The sequence below is a fragment of the Lingula anatina genome, chromosome 4, assembly GCF_051362555.1.
Source record: "Lingula anatina isolate TDL-2025a chromosome 4, LinAna3.0, whole genome shotgun sequence".
In the NCBI taxonomy this organism is placed as follows: Eukaryota; Metazoa; Brachiopoda; class Lingulata; order Lingulida; family Lingulidae; genus Lingula; species Lingula anatina.
In genome coordinates, this window is record NC_141770.1 from 9,047,206 (window position 1) to 9,072,795 (window position 25,590).

Sequence of the window (25,590 nt, forward strand, 5' to 3'; positions counted from 1 at the left end):
TACATTTACATCAGTTTCTTTATTAAAATAAAAGTCATTTATACCATTAGTAAAACCCAAACAGAATATTGATTAAAATTGCTCCTCGGTTATTCGAAGTCAGCACTGTTTCATGGAAACATTTGACAGACAGCCAAAGAAGTGCTTCGAAAAGGACAATATAATTTAAAACAAAGCCATATATTGGTACATGGAATCAGTAAAACTGTTATAATTAAAACTCTGGGTATAAAATAGTAAAATATAATTGATAAAATTGTTGTAGACCTTATATAATGCAGTTCCCTGACTTCTGATAATGAAAGAATGACCACTATGACAAAATATCTTAAAACATGTTATTCAATCAGAAGCAGGTCTGCGTTTTTAATTTAGTGCCGAAATCAACATGAACTAGCGGACCATTCAGAGTGGTCAAAACAACGGCACATTTTACAGCTGATTTAATTATATACATAACGAGGCATAGCTATTTCATGGTTTGAGAATGCTTCATTTGGCACTACTGGGTCTCTGATAAAGCAATCACTTGTTCTCGAGGAGAAGGAAGCATTCCAAACTGTCTTAACAGCCTGGTAGCCTCACGTACACCAGACTCGCGTGCACCGTGCATTGTCCCATTGTATGCAGCGTGAGTTGCCTCACCGGCGAAGAGAACCCTCGGTTGACCATTGCTGTCTTCAATGGGCTCAGCTAAAACGTTGAAGTGGTTGGCATTTGACCGCAATCCCATGCATGAATATGACCCCAAGGTGTACTTGTTGGTGCCCCAGGTGGACCGGAAGACTTTGCACGGGTAAGGGATGGTAGGATCACCGAGGAACTGGCGCAGCACCATGGTGCAGGTCTCCGAGATTTCTTCATCGGGAACGGTCTCCACATGGAGGCCCTCGTGGCATGAAATCCACACACAAAGGCAGTTGGGGTTGAAACGTACAGCGTCAATGCAAAATATTCTCTTGAACCACTGTGATTTAGGGTCTGTGATGACAAGTTCTTTGTTGTCCCAAGCGAGCCTTACACTGTCTAACGGAGTGTCTTTTGACCAAAACGGTGGATCGTACTCGAGGAATATTTTATCAACAACACCAAACGCTATTCTATCTATTGCAAGGTATTTTTCGTGCGAAAGAGGTGGATCAAAAAAGGTCTGGTGGTGTTCTTTCAAGTATCCTAGCGACACCGTAACGACAGCACATTTTGCCCGATAGGTGTCACCACTAGAGCACCTAATTTCAACTCCACCGTCTTCCCAGTTGACAGTGACCACTTCCGCGCCGACTTTTATCCGCTCTTTACTTCGAAAGCGAGATGCGATGGCACTTATCAAGGACCTTGCACCCTTTGGCATGAAAGCATCCCCTCCGTCTATTTCTTTGTACTTTATGTATGATTCGAAGGGTACCTTGGCAATATCCCAACCGAAATTTAGTCTTTGGTAATTAAAAAACGAATTGAAAATGGCCGTAGCATCATCTCGGTCAGACATGGAGAATTTCTCGAGGAATTCTGGTAATCTGTCGACATAAAAAGCTTCCACGGTATAAATGGTTTTGTCTTGTTTACTAAGACAGCAGTGCATTCTTTGGGCCTCTGCATCTATCTCCATACAGAAGTCCCAGACCTTGGCACCAAGATCCTCATCAATTTTACGACCATCACTCCTGTAAAAACATCCTTTGGACCTGCAACAATGTCAGATTTAGTGAGGTGACCAACACAACTTTAAAATGGAAAATGAAAACTTACAATAATGAAATACTGATGACTTTAACCAATCATCTGTTTCACCTACATTAGATGCTATTGGAAATATACAATTAGTGATTTATTTGGAAACCTCTACCGAACGCATGAGGAAAACCTTTACAGAAAGTCAAGAAGGATTGGTGAAGGGAAACATCCACAAGTTCTTCACAAATAACTTGACATCAAAATTTATCCGCCATGCCCGCGCTAATATTAAAAAAAAAAACATAAGTAGTCACCAGTTCATCAGCTCTTGTTTATTGGCCAAATCATTCTCTTCTGCCAGCACCATGATGGAGTTCTCTGAAGTGGTGCCATGGATCCAGTTGGCACCAAGTTCTACAAATGAGCTTCCGAAGTCTTCAGTATGACACCTACCGCCGATCCTGTTGAGAGATTATCATTGGAATAAAGTTATATTTCCACTGATTAAATAATACGCCTGCTTCTCTTTCTCTCTCTCTCTCGAGGATGGGTGAAAAGGAACATCCACAAGTCCCTTCCACAAGATATCAGTGCTAATATTTATCTTTCGATAGAGAGAGAGAGAGAGAGAGAGAGAGAGAGAGAGAGAGAGAGAAAGGGGGTGGCTGATAAGAGAAAGAGAGATAAGATGTCGCCTCTCGATAGAGAGAGAGAGAGAGAGAGATAGCGCCTCTGATGGTTTGTATAGCAAGTTTTTCTCAACTATCTGATTTGACTCGTGGCCCATGGTATCCATCGTTTCTTTATACTGTTTGGTTTCTTTCAGGTTCAAATGACTATTAAGTCTTGATGCAGATGTAGATACGTGCTGTTACCGCTCCATATTAAGAACAATTAGAGAAAGTTTTTCTGCCAACTTCCGCGTGTATTTCTTTTATTTATTTTTACTTAAAATCCGTCGTAGGACTTGGACTAATTAACGGATTGATAGAAAGAGAAAGCAAAGTTAACAACAACGCGAAATAATCGAGCATGCAAAATCTACATAATTTGTACCCCGTTCAGTTATTCGTTACTTACGGCTCTTACTTTGCTACCTTACCGTGGTTATATTGCCTGCCCCATCTAAGATTTTAAGAAAATAGGAAATATTGACTGTACTGGCCGGGTTTCAGTCAGCAACGAGTACACTGGCAAAGCTCGTGCATACGTATAGAACAAAAATCTGTTAATTTGCTGCTGGACGTTTTAAAAGCGTCCCTCCTTTTAAGCAAATTTCCATTATGAATCAGAATGCCCAACCTTTAGAAATTAAAACTTATATTAGGTCATTACCTGGTCTCAAGCGACTAGATTTCAGGCCGGGACTTTTTAAGGGACCATTCCCATACCCTACCGTACTAGCAGGATTAATCTATCGACAAGGGGTTTCTCGCTAAATTGCATTTAGTTTAAGCGTGCACGAAAGTTAATAACCCCCCAGCTTCAGTGGGCGTGACAGACATTTAAGCCGCTTAAGTTGATCGCAATTTAGCGAGAATCCCCTCGGAGTTAGATCCATCCTGCTAGTACGATAGGTTTATGTTAACCCAGTCTAAATTCCAAACTAAGTCTTTTTTCAGGTGTAACGTGACAGAGACCCCCATGATAGACAGTCCGTTACCTCTTCATTTATATTCGTAAACCTTGCCCTAGATTTTGACCGACTAAGGTCAGGCTAACCCTAACAATTATTACTAAATGGAGGGCGTACTTTCTGTTACACGGACCGTCATGTTCGTTACAGCGTTACGTTTATACTTAACAACGTATAAAGTATGGGATTTTTCTACTTTGGAAGCATCGTTGAACGTCAATCTAATCATATATCTTATAAACCGCATTGGTTTTAACCTGCGTCCCAATTCGGTTTCAATTTGCAGACGACAGTATTTGGCCCCGTTCAGAATAGGGGACTAATTAGTCCAAGGGTCAAATATGGCCGACCCACTATTCAGTGTCTATTAGCGGATTGGACGGCAAATTTTGTATCGTGGGTCGCCATATTTGACGCTCGGACTAGTTAGTTCCCTATTCTGAATGGGGCCTTTCAGGTACATCAGCTGTAGACTGTCTCACACTTTCAATGCGTATAACATACACGAGATTGTGTTAGGATGTCTTCAGCGTTGAATAAAATCTGATGGGCTGGAATTTGGGAGACAGTTCATGTTTCTAAGATCGGTTATTTATTTTGCCGGCAGGTTCTCGATACTTTTAAGTAAAAACAACACACTACTGCAACAATAAGGAAAGTAATAGGTATAAGTAAGAAAGAAGTTAGAAAGGAAGGTGTTAAGCCCATGGATCTTTATATATGTACCTGTCACTAGCTTCCAGAATTATGAAGTCCTCAAAGCCCGCAGCTGTAAAGGTCTCCGCCACACTAAGTCCAGCGATTCCTGCCCCAATGATGACCACGCCATAAAATTTGTCCATGGTTTTATCTGATGACATGGTGGCACTAACAACTTGTACGTTGTCTAATGTCTAGTCAGTTCTGCTTGAAGAGTTAATTGGTCTACCTAACCTGAGCAAAGATATCAGCAGTAAAACCCTTAACCAGCTACATATTGTATTCTGTTAAATTGGCTGGAAACAAGGAGTTGTACAACTCCTTGTTGGAATTAGTCTATACTGTATCTCATACTTTTCACATTCAGACCATGTATATAAGCCACTTCATAGGTTAGTACTTCTATTAAAAATCGTAAAATAGGAAATACAGATGCAGCATATGCGAAGTCTTGTGCTGGATGTATATATGTCGTAATGATATCTAGGTAACCGAAAAAAAAAAAAAAAAAAAAAAACAGGTCTTTTTCCGATGAGTTGCTCATAATTGTACAAAAGCGGGGGCGGATTCAGAGGTATTTTATGACAGTCTTTTAAATTATCTTTTTTGGCCCATCCTCTTTCGCCCCCACCCGACCCCTGAAGACTCTCTCTCTCTCTCTCTATCTCTCTCTCTCTCATATTAAGCGCGTTTGGACCAACTAAAATGCAATTTATTGAAAAGCAAATAATCCTTGTAGTCAAATGTAAATTGTATCCAGTGTTTGTCACTTACGAAAATACATTGCTGGTTCCGTCGGGAAGCTTGTCCTACAAGATGCTGGACCATACAAGCGGGCATATTTTCAATGTTCACCTTTTTGTGGAACAAATAATCCTAATCTACTCCCGGCAAAGTGTGACAGTTGTTGAAAATCTACATTCTAGATTGCATATCTACATTTTTATGCTCATATATCAGGATGTACTGTCTTTCAAAACTACCAGTAATCACGCTTTAAGCGCACCGGTGGGCATTTCACATGCCATAACTGGTTATTGACTGAATAAATTGGCAATTACAGTGATGACACATTTATAAAATAAAAAAAAAATCGTATTGGCGTGACAATTATTTTTAACCTTTAAATACTTTGAATGCCAGGGCAAAAATAAATTACGTGAAATTGTTTCAATCCAATATTTGCCTCCAAGCATATATCAAAGTCTTTACACGTTGATAAAAATGTTTCCGCTCCGGTTGATTCTTCGCAAAATTAAACTAGCTACCATTTGAAGTTCTTGTGAATAACCGTAACGTACATGTACATGAATAGTCCAGTGAAGGGCTACTTATCACCTAGGACGATCAACACCTACAATATGTAAGTGTAAAATCGCACACGCTGGGAAAAGCAAGGGTCAGGATCTGGTGAGGATCAAATTCTGCTTAATAATCTCAAATTCCACAGAGGCTCTTTTACAATTTTGTAACAGTTACAGGAAGAAGACCATCCAGTGGAGAGTTAGAAACACCCAGCAATGCAAATATGTTTAAAACAAATATGTTGAAAATTATGCTCTATGTTACTTAATATTTGTCTGTATGTTTTAGAATATTTAACAGAGTAACATTCACAGTAACAAATCATACCTTTGCTCCTGTTTCTGTGCCCGCCTCCAATGGCTATTGTGCCTCCCTGGAAGGTCCAATAAATGTGCGTGTCACCGCCTTCAACAATCTGCCTGTAATATCCTGTAGTTTCAGCAGTGCTTTAAACAGATCATTAATAGCTTATTACGCATGCGCAAAGTGCAAAAGAGAGCATGGCAGCAGAGGGAAGCAGCACGTGTGAAGTTAGTGCGGGGGGAGTTTTTGTCATTTCTTGTTTTAAAACGTGTTAATCCATAATCACCATGTCAAGGTTCGTTATAAGTACCTCGTGACTTCCAGCCCAGATTATGTCTTGAAATTTTTAATGACTTAATGTCTGATTATACCCTTATCTTTGTCCAATCAGTATACACACGGTATGTGCACCTTACATTTGATCAAATTATGTTCAGTTAGAGAATTTAGCCCTCATGTGCAGATTTTGTATTTAAGAGAGACTTAACTGAAGTTGTGGGAAGAAGAGAGAGATGGAGTAAAAATAACTGAAAAAACTTCAACCTCCTGTTGTTGTATTTCCTTTCCCATGCTCCAGTGTCAAGTTTTTTTTGAATGCAGAACCTGGGTAGGAAGTAATACCGACCCCTAAAACCTGTACTAGGGATTCTCCTTCAATACACGTTTCTGACACATCGGACATCAGGGATATAGGACAACAGCAGATGTCGTGCTTTAGTGACATTGTCTCTTAAACAAAAGTGCCGTTCTGATACACTGTACATGTACAAGCTGGTGATACTTTAAGTGACGGCGTGTCGTGCCATTAAGATCATATCAATTTAGTATTATATAACGCAATCACAGATGGTGTTGTCGATCATGAGACTTCCTGCATCCTTTGTGCACATATAATCAAGGATCCGAAATATATTATCTTCTATCCTAGATTTAATCAAATGTTAATGACAGTATACATTGTACAGTATACCGATACCTGTAATTTAAAGTTAACGATTTTGTAGCTACATTGTAGAACCCTAAGTGTTATGATGGTTCCCAGATTGTTTGTACCGCCAAAACCCAAATTGTGTGACAAATGTCTATCTGCTAGCCCATGCGTTACATTACGAGTTGACAGTTGTGTGTGTGACGTGTGTGTGTGCGTGTGTGTGTGTGTGTGTGTGTCACACAAGACTGTAATTGTCGAGGTTGGGCATTTTATTTGCATATTTGTCCTAAATATTTGTACATGTATGTCGCATGCACCGCTATGTACAGTGAACGACGAGCACTTGTAACCCCGGACACAAAATACACATTGTGTTCGAGTTGTAACTGACCGTTTCATTCGTCCAAGAACACATTCGGTGGTTCGAAAAATATAGGATAATTATAATTGCATTTTAATTAGATCACATTGAAGCGTTTTAAAATACTGGTACAGCCAAGAAGACGCCTCTGTTTTACAAGCTATGTACATGTACTTGTTTTAAGTGAAAAACAATTATCCTATTGTTCAAAACGTCGGTGTGAGAGTACTAGCAATGCATTTCCCTCAGAAACCGATGTCTGTTTGGATATGCGTTCCCTTGGTTGAACTGTCCTACCTAGATCTACATTTACAACATATATTCTTGTCTGCTATAATTCCCTTTCACATTGATGCCTGTGCAGAAACGCAAGTCCTACATATTTAATGTCTGTATAATTATTTCAACACGCAGCGATAAGTATCGGTAATATTCGAGTCTTTTTAGCAGCGTCCACACAGGCTCATGGGTAAGACGTTTGGATGAAATGTCAATTACGGTGAGAGAAAGGAAGTGGATTCAAGTCTAAAATAGAAAATTGTCTTACTTTAAAGGTACATACGAACCGAGCATCGGTGGAGCGTGGATTCCCAGTAACACATGTAAACCACTTCTACTAGATTCTTATATGACTCAAATAAATTCGACATGCCAAGGGATAAACTGAATTGATCACTCGATCAGCCATAAAAGACCTTTAGACTGCTCCTTTCTTTACATTTTTGGTTGTAAATTTAACCTACTTTCGTGACCTACTTTCCTGCCCCATTGACATACAGCTTAGAATGCCAGCAGAAAAATCCGTTGAAACATCATTTTCGGGTAAAAATAAACAATGCCGTTTGGCAATTCTCTTAGTTATACTACTTGAAACTACATACTGGCATTTGGTTGGTTTTTGTGACAAAAAATTGACTTTGTATGCATCTTTAATATTAGAAAAAAGTGTATAAATACTCTACCATTGTATGCCTTTGGGTAATTTGATAACGCGTATTGCAACGTGTTTCTGCTTTCCTGGAGACAGTTTTTGATTGTATAATATCTTCTATTTATTACCCAGAGATGTGACCCTGTGCTCTTTTGCGACGATACATGTACATACTAGTGTCATACAAGCAGAATTTTCTCACTATAAGTGCTCCCTTTTCTCACTATAAAAAAATTAAAAAATTGCCGTTGATTCGTAGTATATATTAATAAATCAGTTAACATTTTGTGTTTTTCTGAAAGCAGTAGGTCTTTAAGCATTGATGTCCCCCTTGGTAGTAGAACCAGCCGAAAATTGGAAGAACAAGTGGCGTTACTGACTGTATCGTGTTAAAAAACTTACTAGTTTTATCATTGTCGCATTGTGCTTCAAAAAGAGAAGGTATCAATATCTCTTTAACTGTAGCTTAAAGAACTGATTGGATAAAACAACAGTTGATACTCAGTGGATAAAAGGGCATGGCGCGTCATACCAAATTTGTGACGTCAGACTTATGCATCAGAGCTGCCACTCATATTCGAAAACATACGAACGAAGATTGACAGCGGTTTCTTTATTAAAACAAAAGTCATCACCAAAATCCAAACAGAATATTGATTAAAATGGCTTCTTGATTATTAGAAGTCCGCATCCAGCAAACACAGAGCGTTTTAAAATGTTACGGGTACGTTATCATGTAACGTTATGTGTTTCCTGGGCAGTGTATAATATGGCGGCAAGTTAATGATTATACATGTATAAAAGGTTGCCTTACCCGTGACTGAGCTTTCTTAGCTAGTATCCGAGGTATAATCATTTGCTCTGTTTCATGGAAACATTTGACAGTCAAAGAAGTGCTTCAAAAAGGAAAATAGAATTAAAAACAAAGACATATATTGGTACATGGGATTAGTAAAACTGATATAATAAAAACTCAGTGTATAAAATAGTAAAATAATTGATAAAATTGTTATAGGCCTTATATAATTAATGCAGTCCCCTGTCTTGATAACGAAAGAAGGACCGCTATGACAAAATATTTTAAATGTTATTCAGTTAGAGGCAGGTATGCGTATTCAATTTAGTGCCGAAATCAACATGAAATATCGGACCATTTTACAGCCGATTTTATTATTTACATGACGAGGCATACCTATTTCATGGTTTGAATATGCTTGATTTGGACTACTGGGTCTCTGATAAAGCAATCACTTGTTCTCGAGTGGAAGGATCCATTCCAAACTGTCTTAACAGCCTGGTTGCCTCACGTACACCAGACTCGCGTGCACCGTGCATTGTCCCATTGTATGCAGCGTGAGTTGCCTCGCCGGCGAAAAGAACCCTCGGTTGACCATTGCTGTCTTCAATGGGCTCAGCTAAAACGTTGAAGTGGTTGGCATTTGACCGCAATCCCATGCATGAATATGACCCCAAGGTGTACTTGTTGGTGCCCCAGGTGGACCGGATGACTTTGCACGGGTAAGGGATGGTAGGATCCCCGAGGAACTGACGCATCACCATGGTGAAGGTTTCAGAGATCTCTTCATCTGGAACAGTCTCCGCCTGGAGGCCCTCGTGGCATGGGATCCATGCATACAGACAGTTGGGGTTGAACCGTACAACATCAATGGAAAATATTCTCTTGAACCACTGTGATTTAGGGTCTGTGATGACAAACTCTTTGTTGTCCCAGGCAAGCCTTACGCTCTCTAACGCAGTGCCGTCTGACCAAAACGGCGGATCGTACTCGAGGAATATTTTATCAACAACACCAAACTCAATTCTATCTATTGCAAGGTATTTTTCTTGCGAAAGAGGTGGATCAAAAAAGTTCTGGTGGTGTTCTTTCAAGTATCCTAGCGACACCGTAACGACAGCACATTTTGCCCGATAAGTGTCACCACTAGAGCACCTGATTTTAACTCCACCGTCTTCCCAGTTGACAGTGACCACTTCCGCGCCGACTTTTATCCGCTCTTTACTTCGAAAGCGAGATGCGATGGCACTTATCAAGGACCTTGCACCCTTTGGCATAAAAGCATCCCCTCCGTCTATTTCTTTGTGCTTTATGTATGATTCGAAGGGTACATTGGCAATATCCCAACCGAAATTTAGCCTTTGGTAATTAAAAAACCAATAAAAAATGACCGTAACATCTTCTCGCTCAGACATGGGGAATTTTTCGAGGAATTCTGGTAATCTGTCAACATAAAAATCTTCCACGGTATCAATGGCTTTGTCTTGTTTACTAGGACAGCAGTGCATTCTTTGGGCCTCTGCATCTATCTCCATACAGAACTCCCAGACCTTGGCACCAAGATTCTCATCAATTTTGCGACCATCACTCCTGTAAAAACGTCCTTTGGACCTGCAACAATGTCAGGTTTAGTGAAGTTACCAACAAAATGCAACTTTAAAATATATGGAGCTCAAAACGTACAACAGTGCAATGGTGATGACTTCAACCAATCATCTGTCCTATCTACATTAGATGCTTTTGTGAATATACGAATAGGGGTTTATTTTAGTTACCACGACCGAACGCATGATGAACACCTTTACAGAACGTCAAGAAGGTTTGGTGAAGGGGAACATCCACAAGTCCCTTACAAATATCTTGACATCAACATTTATCTGCCATGCTAATATCAAAAAGACATAAGTATTCACCAGTTCATCAGCTCTTGTTTGTTTGCCAAATCATTCTCTTCTGCCAGTACCATGATGGAGTTCTCTGAAGTGGTCCCATGGATCCAGTTGGCACCAAGTTCTACAAATGAGCTTCCGAAGTCCTCAGTATGACATCTGCCGCCGATCCTGTTGAGATAACATCATTGAAAATAAAGTTAAATTTTCGACGATTAAATAATAAGACTAAAAGAGAGAGAGAGAGAGAGAGAGATGGCGCCTCAGTTGGTTTGGGCACGTATTTACATCTATAAGAGGCTGATAAGAGAGAGAGGGGGGGGGGGGGGGAGAAGCGACTGATAAGAGAGAGAGAGAGAGAGAGAGAGAGAGAGAGAGAGATGGTACCCTCAGATGGTTTGGACACGTATCTACATCTATATAGAGACCTTAAAGTCATTTGAAGTTAGATTGTGGAATCAAACAGTATAAAAAAACGGTGGATACCAGGAAGCCACGAGGCAAACCAAAGAGTAGAGGAAAAAGTAGCGTACCACCTACGAACATGCCTTTACCACCCCATATGTAGACAAACTACATGTACATGCGTAGAGTAAGATTTTCTGCCAATTTCGAAGTTTTTTCCTCTTTTTATTTTTATTTGACACCGGTCATAGGGCTTGGACTAATGGACAGATGGATGGAAAAGGAAAACGAAAACGAAGTTAACACCAACGCTAAATAATAGATTCTGCGAATCTACTAAATTTGTTCCAAGTTCAAGTATTCGTTACTTATGGCTATTACTTTGCTCCCTAACCGTGATTATATTGATCCATCTAAGCTTTTAAGAAAATAGGAAATATCGCTTACTGGCCGGGTTTCAGTCCGCAACGACTACACTGACAAAGCTTAAAATCCGCGTGCATCCGCGTAAAGAACAGAACCATGTTAATTCACTACTGGACATTTTAAAAATCTCCCTCTTTTTAAGCCAATTTCCAAAATGAATCTGAATGCCTCACCTATACACCTATAGAAATTCAACTCACGAACCATATATCTCAAAAGCCGCATTGGTATTAACCTGCACGTCCCAATTGAGTTTCAATTTGCAAACGCCAGTATTTGGCCTCATTCATAGTAGGGGACTAATTAGTCCGAGGGTCAAATATGGCTGACCCACTTGAATACATCCCCACGTGATATTTATTCGATGCTCATTAGCGGATTGGACGGCAAGCTTTGTAGTGGGTCGCCATATTTGGCCCTCGGACTAGTTATTCCCCTATTCTGAAAGAGGCTTTTCAGGTACAACAGCTGAAGACTGTGTCACACTTTCAATGCGCATAAGTTACACGAGATCGCGTCAGGATGTCTTCAGCGTTGAATAAAATCTGATGGGATGGAATTTGGGAGATCATCCCAGCAGGCATAGTGACGTTGGATCAACGTTGAAAACAGGTTGATACGTTGAATTGCCGTTGATCTACCTAAATTCAACGTAAAATCAACGTTGATCCAGCCACGTCAAAACACCGTCATAATGTGACGTTGACTCAACGTTGTATTTTGGTCATTGGCTCAACGTTGTTGTTTGGTCGTCGTGATGCAAGACATGAATTATAATTTAAAATATTAATTATTGAAAACGTGATACTTTGTTTATCAATACTGTAACTAACTTTATCAAAAATTTTAAAAATGTGTTTTAAAGTAAAAGAGACGGCATGTTTTGTGTCTTTAGTGAACTAGTGAATTTTCTTAACTTGTTATTCAGAAATACATTCCAATAAGCTTCCTTGCAAGGTCAGCTAACACTAGGATGAATAAGTTGCTGTAAATGTGATGGAGTGAAGTTAACAGAATTGACAGTTCTCCGTACCCTGTTATAGATACATTTTAGACAGGTTGAGGTGCCTGTGACTTATATATATATAAAACTAAACCTTGGAAATCCTAACTTAAAGGCCATACATATATTCCCTACATATATTTAGCCATCAAACATATCCTACTGCTAAACACATCCAAGCTGAAAGGATGTACCATGCTTAGGTGCAAAACATGTTTAGGAGTTAAATGCGTTGAAAAAATCAGACAAAGCAGGCACTTGGGCGTTTTTACAGTGTACGTTATAATTGTGTACCTGTGTTTTGTACTAAAAATAAAAACATTTCAGGTCATTTTAATGTCTTTTCATGCAAGAATGTTCTCTAACAACTGGGGTTGATACAATGTTGATATCTGACGTTGATCCAATTTTCAAATCCAATGTTAATCCAACGTCTTATTAACGTTATGGTTAAACGTTGTTTCAACGTTAAAACAACATAATTTGCCCGCTGGGATGTTTCTAAGATTGGTTGGTTGTTTTGAGGGCAGGTTCTCGATTCATAACTACACACTTCTGCAACAATATGGAAAGTAATAGGTATAAGTAAGAAAGAAAGTTACAAGGAAGTTTTTAAGCCCATGAATCTTTATACACGTACCTGTCACTAGCTTCCAGAATTATGAAGTCCTCAAAGCCCGCTGCTGTGAGGGTCTCCGCAACAGTAAGTCCAGCTATTCCGGCCCCAATGATGACCACGCCGTAAACCTTGTCCGAGGTTTTATCTGATGACATGCTGGCACTAACAGCTTTCACGTTGTCAGAGTCTTGTCAGTTTCGCTTGAAGAGTTTATTGGTCAACCTAACCTAATGCAAAGATATCAGCCGATTTTACTGTTGGTAGGGTGCATTTTCCCCGTTTTTTTAATATTCAGTGACAAGCAAACTTAAGTCGCTCAAAAACAATTAACTGCTCTATACAGAAGATTATTATAATTTTACAACGTTATACTTGTAGGAGATCAATCAAAGAACAAAACTAGTGATGATTGAATTTTCAAAGTGAGTACATCGTTTCACAGCTGGACGCTTTGCATTTGTGACAGTGAAGTATGTTCCTTTTTGGGGGTTAGTCGATGAATTATCTTTTATTATTCATGGTTCCAGGAGAGTGAAACTTTGATACAAACTTCTTGACTTGGGACCCTAAAATATTCAAACATAGTTTGCATATTTCAGAACCCAACTAGATCAGATATCCCTGTTCCTACATGGCCATAAAACACTAACATCTGGACAAAACAATAACATTTTTGAAATAGTGTCGAATTTCTTAATCAAAAATGTCTGAATCTTCTTCCATATCTGTTCTGGCGCCTACCACTCTCTCCTGATGGCCTATTGCCCCCCCCACAAATACCTTTCCCCCATGCCCTGTCCCTCACTCCCTTCAAATGTCACTCATGTCCTCGTCACTGTCTTTTCTTTGAATATTATTATTATCTTTTTTTAGATAATAATAATAATAATAATAATAATAATAATAATAATAATAATTATTATTATTATTTAATTTCAAAGGTGAGCATGTAATGCCTTGGCGAATTGCCACCTTCAATTATACTGCAATCAGTATTTAACCTTCATGAGAATAAAGATGTTTAAAAAGAATAATTTGTTTTCTAAATATTTTTTAGAGCAGGCCTGTGACCTCAATTGCACCTCTAGACTGGATTAGGGTGAACAATGTCTCCGCCCCGGTTGGTTTCTATATGCCGACAGACCCTTCGCAAAACTGAAATTTACCACTTGAAATTCTTGTGCATAACCGTTAAGTGCATGTATACGTAAAGTTCAGTCAAGGGCTACTTGTAACCTACATATAGGACAAATTTCTTCGTCCAAGGTGACACCTACAATATGTAAGTGTGAAATGGCGCCCAGTGGGAAAAGCAAAGGGTATGTCTGGCGAAAAACGCGTTTTGCCGAGTAATCTCAAATCCCACCGAGATCCTTTGTACAATTTTGTAAAAGTTACAGGTAGAAAAACCATACAGTAGAGAGTTAGAAGCGTGTAGCACCCATGTTTTTTTTTCATAATGGAATTTGTTCAAAATAAATATATTGAAAATTATGCTCTATGTTACACAAAATTATTACCTATGTTTTATCATATTTAACTGAGTAACACTCACAGTAACAATTCATACCTTCGCTCCGGTTTCTGTGCCCGCCTTCAATGGTTATTGTGCCTCCCTGGAAGGTCCAATAAATGTGCGTGTCACCGCCTTCAACAATCTGCCTGTAATATCCTGTAGTTCCAGCAGTGCCTTAAATAGGTCGTTAGTAGCATGCGCAATGTGCAAGAGAGAGAGCAAGGCAGCAGAGTGAAGCAGCACGTGTAATGTTAGTGCGAGGGAGTTTTTGTCTTTTTTGTTAAAAAATATGTGTTAATCAATAATCGCCATGTCAAGGCTCGTGACTTCCATCCCAGATAATGTTTTCATTTTTTTTACTTACTTAATGTCTGATTATACCCTAAATCTTTGTCCAATCAGTACATGTACCAATACACCTGACATTTCCGGAACTGCGTTTTATCAAATTATACTCAGTTATAGAATCTACTGTACATGCGGGTGATACTTTAAGCGACGGCGTATCGCGTCAAAAAGATCATATCAATCCAACATTATATAACGCAATCACAGATGGTGTTAATGATCATGAAACTTCCTGCATCATTTGTGCACATTTAAATAAAACATATATTGTCTTCTATCCTAGATTTCATCAAATGGAAATGACAATATGCATGGTACAGTACCATCGTATAAATTTCTGTTTCTATCGCGTGTCAAAAGATACCCTGTACCTGATCAAATATCGACTAAGGAAACCACGATGATCGAAAACTCGGCCCTTACTATTAGGATGAATATGAAACATATTTCTCTCTACCAGTATTTGTTTTAAAGATGTTTTCTTAATTAGACGTGTCTTGTCTTGTCTTATTTTATTTCTTTTAAAGAAAACCCATTTATCAAAACGAAGTTAATGCATTTAGGTTTCAACGTGTCTGCCAACAGCTAATGCAGTCTCCACCCGGACCCCACACATTAAACGCGACCAGGGTTCCAGTGTCGTGACCAAGATCCATAGCTGGTCGGCCATAGATTTGACTAATATTATACATTAACGAATGACTTTGTTTTATCGTTTTGGATTTTAAACATGCAGTTAGTGATAAATAGTTATGAAGACAAGGCTGTTTTTTTCTTAATCTAGAATTGATTATTTTTTCTTAACAAACATACTTTTGTTATTTACTGTAAGTGCTTTTATGTGAGAATCCGTATGTTTTATTTAGAGTATGTTTTATTTAGAATACTTTTATATTTTTTGTCGTTATGATTTGCAATTTTTCATTTATCTATTCCTTATAATTAATTTCTTAATTAATTGTTTAATGTATATATAAAGTCTTCTGAACATGTAATAATGGATTTTAGACTCAAAATAAATGTATTATTATACTATTATTATTATTATTATTATTATTATTATTATTATTATTATTATTAAGATTTCCTTATTATCAAATTGACGACTGAATTGATAAAACCTTGAAGATATAAAATCCTATGCTATGAGTTTGGAGGCCAAAATATCATTGGGGTTTAGGACAAACGTCAAGGCATCAACGATGGCTGAGGAGTTTCATCTGTACAGCGTATGCATGTTGCACTGACATGGCAGTATGTATGCTATCAGATATGCATACATTAAAGAACAAGTAAATTTTCGACGAATCAAGATAGGACGTGACATTCAGGTATTATTTTTGATTATCGATATCATTATTCAAGGTGTTTGGTGGGTGCTTTAATCCCTCCAAAGTATCGGAGAAGTCTCGTTGCTTCCCGCACGCCAGACTCGCGTGCTCCATGCATTGTAGAATGGTACTTTGTATGAGTAGCCTCACCGGCGAAAAGGACTCTTAATCGACCATTGGAATCCGTCAAGGGTTCGGCTAGGCATCCGAAGTGACTGGCGTCCGACCTCATCCCAAGGCATGAATACGAACCCAGTGTGTGCTGGTTGGTGCCCCAGGTTGACCAAATGACCTTAGAAGGTTTCGGGATAGAGGGGTCTCCGAGGAACTGGCGTAGAAGGCTGGTGCAGGTTTCTGAAATGTCTTCCTCAGAGAGGTGCTCCATGTGATACGCCTCGTTGCATGAGATCCACACGCAGAGGCAGCTAGGGTTGAAATAGACGTCATCAAAGGAAAATATTCTCTTGTACCACTGGCTCTCTGGGTCAGTGATGACAGCCTCATCGTCGTCCCACGCAAGCTTGACACTGCCAAAACCTACTTCAGAAGACCAAAATGGATGGTCATAGTGAAGAAATATTTTGTCTACTAACCCAAAATCCAAGCCATCAATCGCTTTGATTTTGTCATGTGGAAGGGATGGTTGGAAAAGATCCCGGTGATGTTCTTTCAGGTATCCCAGCGACACCGTGATGACGACACATTTTGCTCGATAGATGTCTCCACTGGAACACCTGACTTCAACTAGATCATCTCCCCAGCTGATCGAGGTCGCCTGCTTTTCAGTGTTAAGCCTCCCCTCACATCTAAAGCGCGATAGGATTGCATTAACTAACGACCTCGTGCCCTTTGGAATGAGAACGTCTCCTCCTTCTGTTTCGGGAGTCATACTGCATAATTCGAGCGGAATGTGGGCGATTTCCCCTCCCCAGTGAAATCGTAGATAGTTGGAAAAACAGTTAAAGATGGCAATTACATCTGCTCTCTCAGCTCCTTGGAACTTTATAAGATTTTCTTGTAATCTCTTGACATAATAGTCTTTCATGGAGAAAACGGTTTTATCTCCTTTACTGGGGCATGGGTGTCCTGTTTCCACTTCGGCCTCGATCTCTTTACAGAGAGTCCAGACTTTGGCACCCAGTTCTTTATCAATTTGTCTGTCATTACTCCTGTAGAAATGTCCACGGGCCCTGTAAATAATGAAAAGAGTACATAATACGCCTTTACAAGATAGTGGTTCTCAGAAAAGTATGTCAAAGGATCGAATTTAAACCATAAAACAAATATTCTTAGCGCTGTCTATCAATTCGGTTTCCTATTAGTAAATAAATGTGAAAATTCAATTAGAGAGCAAAGATATCCGACAAGGCATCTTATTTCTCGTTATAACCAATAATTCATTTATTTATTTTTAGGTATTTAATCGATTTTTGACCTATCTTGAAAAATCAAACTTGTCAACCAAACAGGTTCAAAAGCACACTGGTATTTTTATTGGTGGAGGCAATAGTGTGCATACTGCATGCTGTGTTTAAGGTTTCAAACGGATGGACATGCAATATAGCAGACCAGGTTCAAAGGAGAGATACCCTTCTCGTTTAAAGGGGGATTCAAAGCTATTTTCCTACAACGCTAAGTACATTGGCTCGATGCAGATCGGTCATGTCGCCTTTTATTGGCCAACATGTCTACATAAAATTTTTGTAGTGAAATCTAAAAAAATGTAACCTGTTCATCAGTTGATGCTTGATGGCCAAATCATTCTCTTCGGCCAGCACCATGACGGAGTTCTCTGAAGTGGTGCCATGAATCCAGTTGGCACCAAGTTCTACAAATGAGCTCCCAAAGTCCTCAGTACGGCACCTGCCGCCGATCCTGTGCATAAACAAAGAAGAACCATTGTAAAACAGAATAATACTCAGGCTTATATACAGGGTATTATACTGTTTGCTTCGTACGACAAGGCCGATAAACTCTTGAAAAGGGAGAAGACACAAATCGGTTCTCAAATCATGATTTAAATTTAATAGCAAACAAAGAGAGGTGCATTTATTCTTTTTGATGTGTCTTTTCCCCTCTAAATTAAATCTCTCTCTAAATAGCGGCCAGCACTAATTAAGACATCAAAGTCACTGGTTAGCTAACTTGTGTTATAAATGCAACCTAAAGAAGAAGATTCATCTCATCTTCTGTTTCTTTTGTCAAAAAAATTAAAAATAAATAAATAAAATAAAAATAAAAAACACACCTCATGTAACGGGTAGCTAAGGGATCCACATTTAACGCAAACACAGTCTGTATGCCCGGTACATCAGGTACATAAACATGTATATGTGCTTGAATTCACTGTACCTGTTACTGGCTTCAAGTATTAGGAAGTCCTCAAAGCCCGCTGCTGTGAGGGTCTCCGCCACCGTAAGTCCAGCTATTCCGGCCCCAATGATGACCACGCCGTAAACCTTGTCCGAGGTTTTATCTGATGACATGCTGGCACTTACAGCTTGTACGTTGTCAGAATCTTGTCAGTTCCGCTTGAAGAGTTAATTAGTCAACCTAACCTGATGCAAAGATATCAGCAGTATAATCTTCAATCTGCTAGGCTGGAAACAAGAAGTCATACAACTCCTTGCTACAACTAAGCTATTATAGTCTATAATCTCATGCTTTGTTCAAGTACAGTGTTTTCTGTTGCTTGTTATTGTAACTCCATGATAGTTTGACAATTCTGATATAATATTTTGATCACGAGGGGAAATGATTTATTTAATGCTTATTTTACTGTTGGTAGGGTGCATTTCCCCCGTTTTTTTTATATTCAGTGACAAGCAAACTAAAGTCGCCCAAAAACAATTAACTGCTCTATACAGATGATTATTATAATTTTTTACATCGTTATACTCGTAGGAGATAAATCAAAGAACAAAACTATTGATGACTGAATTTTCAAAGTGGGTACAATGATTCACAGCTAGACGTTTTGCATTTGTGACAGTGAAGTATGTTCCTTTTTGGGGATAGACGATTGTTCATGGTTCCAGGAGAGTGAAACTTTGATACAGACTTCTTCATGTAGGACCCTAAAATATTCATACATAGTTTGCAGACTAAAAATTTTTAAGAGCAGGCCTGTGACCTCAATTGCACCTCTAAACTGGGTTAGGGTGAACAATGTTTCCGCCCCGGTCGGTTTCTATAAGCCGACAGGGTTTTCACAAAATTGAGCTACCACTTGAATTTCTTGTGCATAACCGTAAAGTGCGTTAAGTTCAGTCAAGTGCTACTTGTCACCTACATATAGGACAACTTTCTTCGTACAAGGTGACACCTACAATATGTAAGTGTGAAATCGCACCCAGTGGGAAAAGCAAGGGGTATGTCTGACGAGGAACACATTTGCCTGATAATCTCAAATCCCACAGAGGTCCTTTGTAGAATTTTGTAAACGTTACAGGTAGAAAACCCTCTGGTTGAGAGTTAAAGCATGTAGCACTCATGTTGTTGTTTTTTCATAATGCAAATATGTTCAAAACAAATATGTTTCAAATGATGCTCCATGTTACATAAAATTAGTGTTTATATTTAATAATATTTAACTGAGTAACACTCACAGTAACAATGCGTATACCTTCGTTCCGGTTTTTGTCTCCTCCTCCATTGGTTATTGTGCCTCCCTGGAAAGTCCAATAAATGCGAGTGTCACCGCCTTCAACAATCTGGCTGTAATATCCTGTAGTTTCAGCAGTTCTTTATTGGGTGGTTAATAGCTTATTACGCATGCGCAATCTGCAAAAGAGAGCATTGCAGCAGAGTGAAACAACAAGTGTAATATTAGTGCAGGGCAGTTTTTGTCATTTCTTGTTTTAAAACGTGTTAATCCATAATCAGCCTCCTGTTGTTGTATTCCCTCTACCATGCTCCAATGACAAGTTTTTAAAATCCAGAACCTACGTAGGAAATGATACCAATCCCTACAACCTGTACTTGGGATTCTAATCCAACACACGTTTTAACACATCAAACATCAGGGATATAGGGAAATAGCGGATGGCGTGTTTTAGATCCCATTCCCATACTTAGATCGATCTAAAAGGATCTTTGGGGCCATTCAGAATAGAAGATCCGATTTTCAACTGGTCCAAGGCTCAAATATGGCGGACCCTACATGAAAGGTCGAATGGAACCGAGATTTAATTACTGTTCCCCTGCAGAGACGACGCGGGGGGGGGGGGGGGGGGGGGCGTGTGGGAGGCGGCGAGACCATTAGAGGATTAAGCTATCTTCCTTTCACGTAGGGTTCGCCGTATTTGAGCCTTGGACAAGTTGATACTCGGATCTTTCATTCTGAATGGCCCCTTAGTGATATTGCCTCTTAAACAAGGGTGTCATTCTGATACACTGTACAAGCGGGTGCTACTGAAAGTGACGGCGTGTCGTTTCATGAAGATCATATAAATCCAATATTATACAACGCAAACAGAGATGGTATTGTCGATCATGAGAATTCCTGCATCCTTTGTTCACATTTAATCTACGGCCCAAATACAGGTATATTATCTTCTAACCTAGATTTAATCAAATGTAAATGACAGTAAATATTGTACAGTATACCGGTTCTTTTAGTTTAAAGTTAACAATTTTGTAGCTACAATGTACATTGTACAGCTGTATGTACAGTGGACTAGGAGTGCTTGTAACTGCGGACACAAAATACACATTGTGTGCGAATGTCATTGTAACTGCAGGCCTTGGAGGATTCGTTTGTTTTATTCGTCTTTGGACTCGTTTGGCGGTTCGAACAATATAGGATAATTACAATCGTATTTGAACGTTCGTAGTTAACGGATTTATCTATAATCCCCCCACCACCACCACCAAAAAAAAAAAAAAAAAAAAAAAAAAAAAAAAAAAAAAAAAAAAAAACTTGCTCCTCTTACAAGCGAATAAATTTTAGCAATCCGTGTATATGTTGCCTGTCAAATGTAAACGCCTTGTACCTGCTCGAATATCCACTGGACATATGCCATGATGGTTTAAAACTTGACTCTTAGTAATAGGGTGGTAACAAAACCTGATAAGCATTGAGCCTAAACTTGTCTGCCAGTTATATATTCTCTAATCAGTTTCAATCCGGACCCACCTCACTAAACCGAGACCATGGCCTCTAAGGTCGTGACCAAAATCCATAGATGGTTGACCATAGATTTGACTAATGTTTTACAGTTTTCCAAGTAACGAATAACTATGTTTTATTATTTGTCTAGAGACACTGAATACCTTCTTTCAAAGGATTTTAATAATTGATTAATGATTATTACGGTTTCTTTCATATCAAATTGACGGCTGTTTGATAAAAAGTGAAGATATAATACCAAATGCATTTATACCAGTATGAGGGCTGCTGAGTTTCATCTGTACACCATATGCATGTTGCACTGACATGCCATTATGCATGTTATCATTTATGCATACATAAAAGAACATGTCAATTTTTGACAAAATCTCTGAAATTACTTTTTTAATTTAGAAAGGACGTGACCTTTTGATTTTGATTTGCAATTTTGATTTTTGATATTATTATTTAAAATGTTTTGTGGGTACTTGAATCCACTCCAAATTTTTGAAGTATTCTGGTAGCTTCGCGAACGCCAGACTCGCGCGCTCCATGCATTGTAGAATGGTACTTTGTATGAGTGGCTTCGCCAGCGAAAAGGACTCTTAATCGACCATTGGGGTCCGTCAAGGGTTCGGCTAGAGAGCTAAAGTGACTGGCATCTGACTGCATTCCCGGGCACGAGTACGAGCCCAGTGTGTGCAGGTTGGTGCCCCAGGTTGACCAAATCACCCTAGAAGGTTTCGGGATAGAGGGGTCTCCGAGGAACTGGCGTAGAAGGCTGGTGCAGGTTTCTGAAATGTCTTCCTCAGAAAGGTGCTCCATGTGATACGCCTCGTTGCATGAGATCCACACGCAGAGACAACTAGGGTTGAAATAGACGTCATCAAAGGAAAATATTCTCTTGTACCACTGGCTCTTTGGGTCAGTGATGACAGCCTCATCGTCGTCCCACGCAAGCTTGACACTGCCAAAACCTACTTCAGAAGACCAAAATGGACGGTCATAGTGAAGAAATATTTTGTCTACTAACCCAAAATCCAAGCCATCAATCGCTTTGATTTTGTCATGTGGAAGGGATGGTTGGAAAAGATTTCGGTGATGTTCTTTTAGATATCCCAACGACACCGTGACAACGACACATTTTGCTCGATAGATGTCTCCACTGGAACACCTGACTTCAACTAGATCATCTCCCCAGCTGATCGAGGTCGCCTGCTTTTCAATGTTAAGCCTCCCCTCACATCTAAAGCGAGATACCATTGCATTAACTAACGACCTCGTGCCCTTTGGAATGAGTACGTCCCCTCCTTCTATTTCGGGAGCCATACTGCATAAGTCGAGCGGAATGTGGGCGATTTCCCCTCCCCAATGAAATCGTAGATAGTTGGAAAAACAGCTGAAGATAGAGATTACATCTGCTCTCTCAGCTACTGGAAACTTTGTAAGGTTTTCTTGTAATCTCTTGACATAATAGTCTTTCATGGTGAAAAAGGTTTTATCTCCTTTATTGGGGCATGGATGTCCTGTTTCCACTTCGGCCTCGATCTCTTTAAAGAGAGTCCAGACTTTGGCACCCAGTTCTTTATCAATTTGTCTGCCATTACTCCTGTAGAAATATCCACGGGCCCTGCAAATAATAATCAAAAAGAGTACATTATACGCCTTTATCATATAGCTATTCTTATAGAGGTTTGTCAAAAGATCGAGATTAAACCATAAAACAACGATTCTTATAGCGCTGTTTATCAATTTGGTTTCCTATAAGTAACTAGGAAATCAAAGATCACCGACAAAGCAGCTTAATTCTCATTATAACTAATAATTCATTTAATCATTTTTAGGAATTTTATCGATTCTAAGTGGACCATTTCTGACCTATCTTGAAAAAATCAAACATTTCAACTCTAGGCAAACAGAACCAAAAGCATGGCAATCGGCGGAGGCAATCGTTCGAAAGCGGCATTCTGGGTGTAAGGTTTCAAATGTATAGACATACAGTACTGACAAAGATCATGGGTGAGATAACCTTCTTGTGTAAAGGGGGATTTGGGGCTTTGAAGGGTGAGCAGCGTTGCCTACAAAGCTGTGTTTATTGACTCCATGCAAATTGGCCATTTTGTTGTCCATCATATCTACATAAAACCTTTGCAGTGGAATCTAAAATAAATATGTAACCTGTTCATCAGTTGATGCTTGTTGGCCAAATCATTCTCTTCTGCCAGCACCATGATGGAGTTCTCTGAAGTGGTGCCATGGATCCAGTTGGCACCAAGTTCTACAAATGAGCTTCCGAAGTCTACAGTGCGGCACCTACCGCCGATCCTGCGAATTAACCAAGAAAATCATTGTCAAACGGAAAAACGCTCAGACTTTTATATTATACTGTCTGTTTCATACAACAAGATCGATAAGCTCTTGAAAAGGGAGAGGGTTCAGAAAGGCTCTCAAATCATAATTTAAAATGTTTCAAATCTAACTATGACCACGGAACATGGTTTGATCGACTTAATTACTAGAAAACAAAGAGACGTACATTTGTTGTCTTTGGTGTCTTTCCCCCCTTAATTAACCCTTTTCATGGTGCTCAGCACAAATTAAGACACCAAAGTCACATGGTAGCTTGTTTATTTTAAACATATTGAAAATAAAACTATTTTACTTGAAATTATTGTAAATGCAACTTAAAGAAGATATATCTGACTGTCTTGTGCCGTAAATTTCATTTTAAAAGCAAACACTGTCAGAGTCGGTTTGGCCTCCAATAATGATATGGACATGCATTACAGGCACAGTTAAGCCACAGTAAAAGCACTCTGAGAATTATCTTAAAGAAAAATTGATTAATTTGGTACGGGGAATGTATATGTATTTCAGTCCTCTCCTCGCTTTAAATCTACCCCCCCTGCTCCGTTTTATTGCGCCAAACATTACCAGTATTAGTATTACATTCTATACTATATAATTGTTCTTTATCCTCACGGTTAGCGACACCACACCTCTTGTAACGGGTAGTTAGCGCATCCACATTTATCACAAACACGGTGTGTATATACCCGGTACATCAGGTACATAAACATGTACATGTGCTTGAATTCACTGTACCTGTTACTAGCTTCAAGTATCAGGAAGTCCTCAAATCCCGCTGCTGTGAGGGTCTCCGCCACAGTAAGTCCAGCAATTCCTGCCCCAATGATGACCACGCCGTACACCTTGTCTTGGCTCTCGTCTGTACTGTTTGAAGACATGGTGGGATCTACTAGTACAGCATATCCTCAGACAGTCTGAGTTCTCTGTAGCTTGTGCTGCGGTGTATCGATCTGAGCTAAAACAAATTGCTCTCTAAGATCTGACCTTTGGACCCCAGTTATATAACTGAGGGTATCATAGTGTTTGCCTACCCTCATTTAGGTGATAAGCATATGACATAGGCCACACAGATGGCTTGGATACACAAGGACACATTTACTTTAGATTGTCGGCATGGGGTATCTGTAGGAAAATGAAAGCTTGTCTGCAACGTCTCTTATGCAATGCACGTACATGTACTAGTATAATGATTCGTGACTTAACACTCAAGTAAAAAGCTTTATAGGATGCGGGGACTTGGATGACGAGGTGCGATATTTTATTTCCATGCTGTACCGACATTATGTTTGCACGCGTAAATTTACACGAGTCTGATTCAGACGCTTGAGGGCAAAAGTTTGCAGTCAGCACTTAAATCAACAATTAGCATTCGTGGTGGAAATACAACCATTCCCTTTTAATGCCGACGAACACATTTTTAGCACTTCGTGCATCTGTTGCATGTGAAGGCGACACCTGCTCGGATATTCACTGCAAAGATCACGGCACGACCCTTAGTAAGAGAGTGAATAAGAAACAGACTCATTGCGCCTTTTGGGAAATGAGTCACCAGGGGGTAATGGAATATCAATCAAAATGGGGATATAGGAGTAAGTCTGTACTCTCAGGCCCGTAGCCAGCAATTTCAAAAGGGGGGTTCTTTTTCTGAAAAAGTGGAGCTTTTCCCATAAAAACATAATATACCTAGTTCAATTTTTACCCAGAGTGGACCTTATCCCAGCAAAAGGGGCGGTTCTTTCGAACCCCCCGAACCCCCCCTGGCTACGGGCCTGACTCTAGTACAGTACTTGGAACCAAGTACAGTATAACCACATTAAGCTGGGTAATTCTCACCCATACTAGGTCCTCATGTGACTACAGGCAATGGTTTGTTGTGTACATAATCCAAACCTGTTTTTGACATGCTCCATAATCTTGCGTGTCTTGTCTTAATGCAT

The 25,590-nt window shown here is 39.4% G+C and overlaps 4 protein-coding genes across 7 annotated transcripts; all 4 read right to left on the bottom strand.

Annotated features, from left to right (window-relative positions):
• On the bottom strand, positions 1 to 5,953 carry LOC106169724 (peroxisomal N(1)-acetyl-spermine/spermidine oxidase-like). 4 transcript variants are annotated; one of them, XM_013549322.3, is made up of 4 exons: positions 5,642 to 5,850; positions 4,037 to 4,238; positions 1,989 to 2,135; positions 1 to 1,685 (listed from the first exon to the last, which is right to left on the bottom strand). In XM_013549322.3, exons 2-4 carry the CDS (start codon positions 4,168 to 4,170, stop codon positions 503 to 505), a joined length of 1,464 nt encoding a protein of 487 aa, XP_013404776.2. In that variant the 5' UTR covers positions 4,171 to 4,238; positions 5,642 to 5,850; the 3' UTR covers positions 1 to 502. The 4 variants fall into 4 exon arrangements, with proteins under 4 accessions (XP_013404776.2, XP_013404775.2, XP_086867500.1 ...); XM_013549321.3 differs by having other exon boundaries at positions 4,037 to 4,243; positions 5,642 to 5,843; XM_087011374.1 differs by lacking the exon at positions 5,642 to 5,850 and adding an exon at positions 4,784 to 5,588 and having other exon boundaries at positions 4,037 to 4,243.
• A 2,485-nt stretch (positions 5,954 to 8,438) lies between these two features.
• Positions 8,439 to 15,005, bottom strand: LOC106181572 (spermine oxidase-like). The gene is made up of 4 exons (XM_013566000.2): positions 14,549 to 15,005; positions 13,000 to 13,205; positions 10,550 to 10,696; positions 8,439 to 10,247 (listed from the first exon to the last, which is right to left on the bottom strand). The coding sequence occupies exons 2-4, from the start codon at positions 13,131 to 13,133 to the stop codon at positions 9,065 to 9,067; spliced, it is 1,464 nt and encodes a 487-aa protein (XP_013421454.2). The 5' UTR covers positions 13,134 to 13,205; positions 14,549 to 15,005; the 3' UTR covers positions 8,439 to 9,064.
• An 882-nt stretch (positions 15,006 to 15,887) lies between these two features.
• Positions 15,888 to 20,325, bottom strand: LOC106181545 (spermine oxidase). The gene is made up of 4 exons (XM_087011854.1): positions 19,799 to 20,325; positions 18,526 to 18,731; positions 17,902 to 18,048; positions 15,888 to 17,363 (listed from the first exon to the last, which is right to left on the bottom strand). Exons 2-4 carry the CDS (start codon positions 18,657 to 18,659, stop codon positions 16,199 to 16,201), a joined length of 1,446 nt encoding a protein of 481 aa, XP_086867980.1. The 5' UTR covers positions 18,660 to 18,731; positions 19,799 to 20,325; the 3' UTR covers positions 15,888 to 16,198.
• Positions 20,326 to 21,393: 1,068 nt separating this feature from the next.
• LOC106172056 (spermine oxidase-like) lies at positions 21,394 to 24,790 on the bottom strand. The gene is made up of 3 exons (XM_087011853.1): positions 24,389 to 24,790; positions 23,462 to 23,608; positions 21,394 to 22,913 (listed from the first exon to the last, which is right to left on the bottom strand). Exons 1-3 carry the CDS (start codon positions 24,529 to 24,531, stop codon positions 21,752 to 21,754), a joined length of 1,452 nt encoding a protein of 483 aa, XP_086867979.1. The 5' UTR covers positions 24,532 to 24,790; the 3' UTR covers positions 21,394 to 21,751.
• Between the last annotated feature and the right edge of the window lie 800 nt (positions 24,791 to 25,590).

Excerpts from the sequence above, each read along its gene's own strand:
- LOC106172056 (XM_087011853.1), bottom strand. The coding sequence starts at position 24,531 with ATGTCTTCAAACAGTACAGACGAGAGCCAAGACAAGGTGTACGGCGTG. Across the intron at positions 23,609-24,388 it reads ATACTTGAAGCTAGTAACAG|GATCGGCGGTAGGTGCCGCA; the intron begins GTACAGTGAATT and ends GTTAATTCGCAG. Across the intron at positions 22,914-23,461 it reads AAGCATCAACTGATGAACAG|GGCCCGTGGATATTTCTACA; the intron begins GTTACATATTTA and ends TATTATTTGCAG.
- LOC106169724 (XM_013549322.3), bottom strand. The coding sequence starts at position 4,170 with ATGTCATCAGATAAAACCATGGACAAATTTTATGGCGTGGTCATCATT. Across the intron at positions 2,136-4,036 it reads ATTCTGGAAGCTAGTGACAG|GATCGGCGGTAGGTGTCATA; the intron begins GTACATATATAA and ends ATCTCTCAACAG. Across the intron at positions 1,686-1,988 it reads AAACAAGAGCTGATGAACTG|GTCCAAAGGATGTTTTTACA; the intron begins GTGACTACTTAT and ends ACATTGTTGCAG.
- LOC106181545 (XM_087011854.1), bottom strand. The coding sequence starts at position 18,659 with ATGTCATCAGATAAAACCTCGGACAAGGTTTACGGCGTGGTCATCATT. Across the intron at positions 18,049-18,525 it reads ATACTTGAAGCCAGTAACAG|GATCGGCGGCAGGTGCCGTA; the intron begins GTACAGTGAATT and ends GTTTATGCACAG. Across the intron at positions 17,364-17,901 it reads AAGCATCAACTGATGAACAG|GGCCCGTGGACATTTCTACA; the intron begins GTTACATTTTTT and ends CATTATTTACAG.
- LOC106181572 (XM_013566000.2), bottom strand. The coding sequence starts at position 13,133 with ATGTCATCAGATAAAACCTCGGACAAGGTTTACGGCGTGGTCATCATT. Across the intron at positions 10,697-12,999 it reads ATTCTGGAAGCTAGTGACAG|GATCGGCGGCAGATGTCATA; the intron begins GTACGTGTATAA and ends TTATCTCAACAG. Across the intron at positions 10,248-10,549 it reads AAACAAGAGCTGATGAACTG|GTCCAAAGGACGTTTTTACA; the intron begins GTGAATACTTAT and ends ACATTGTTGCAG.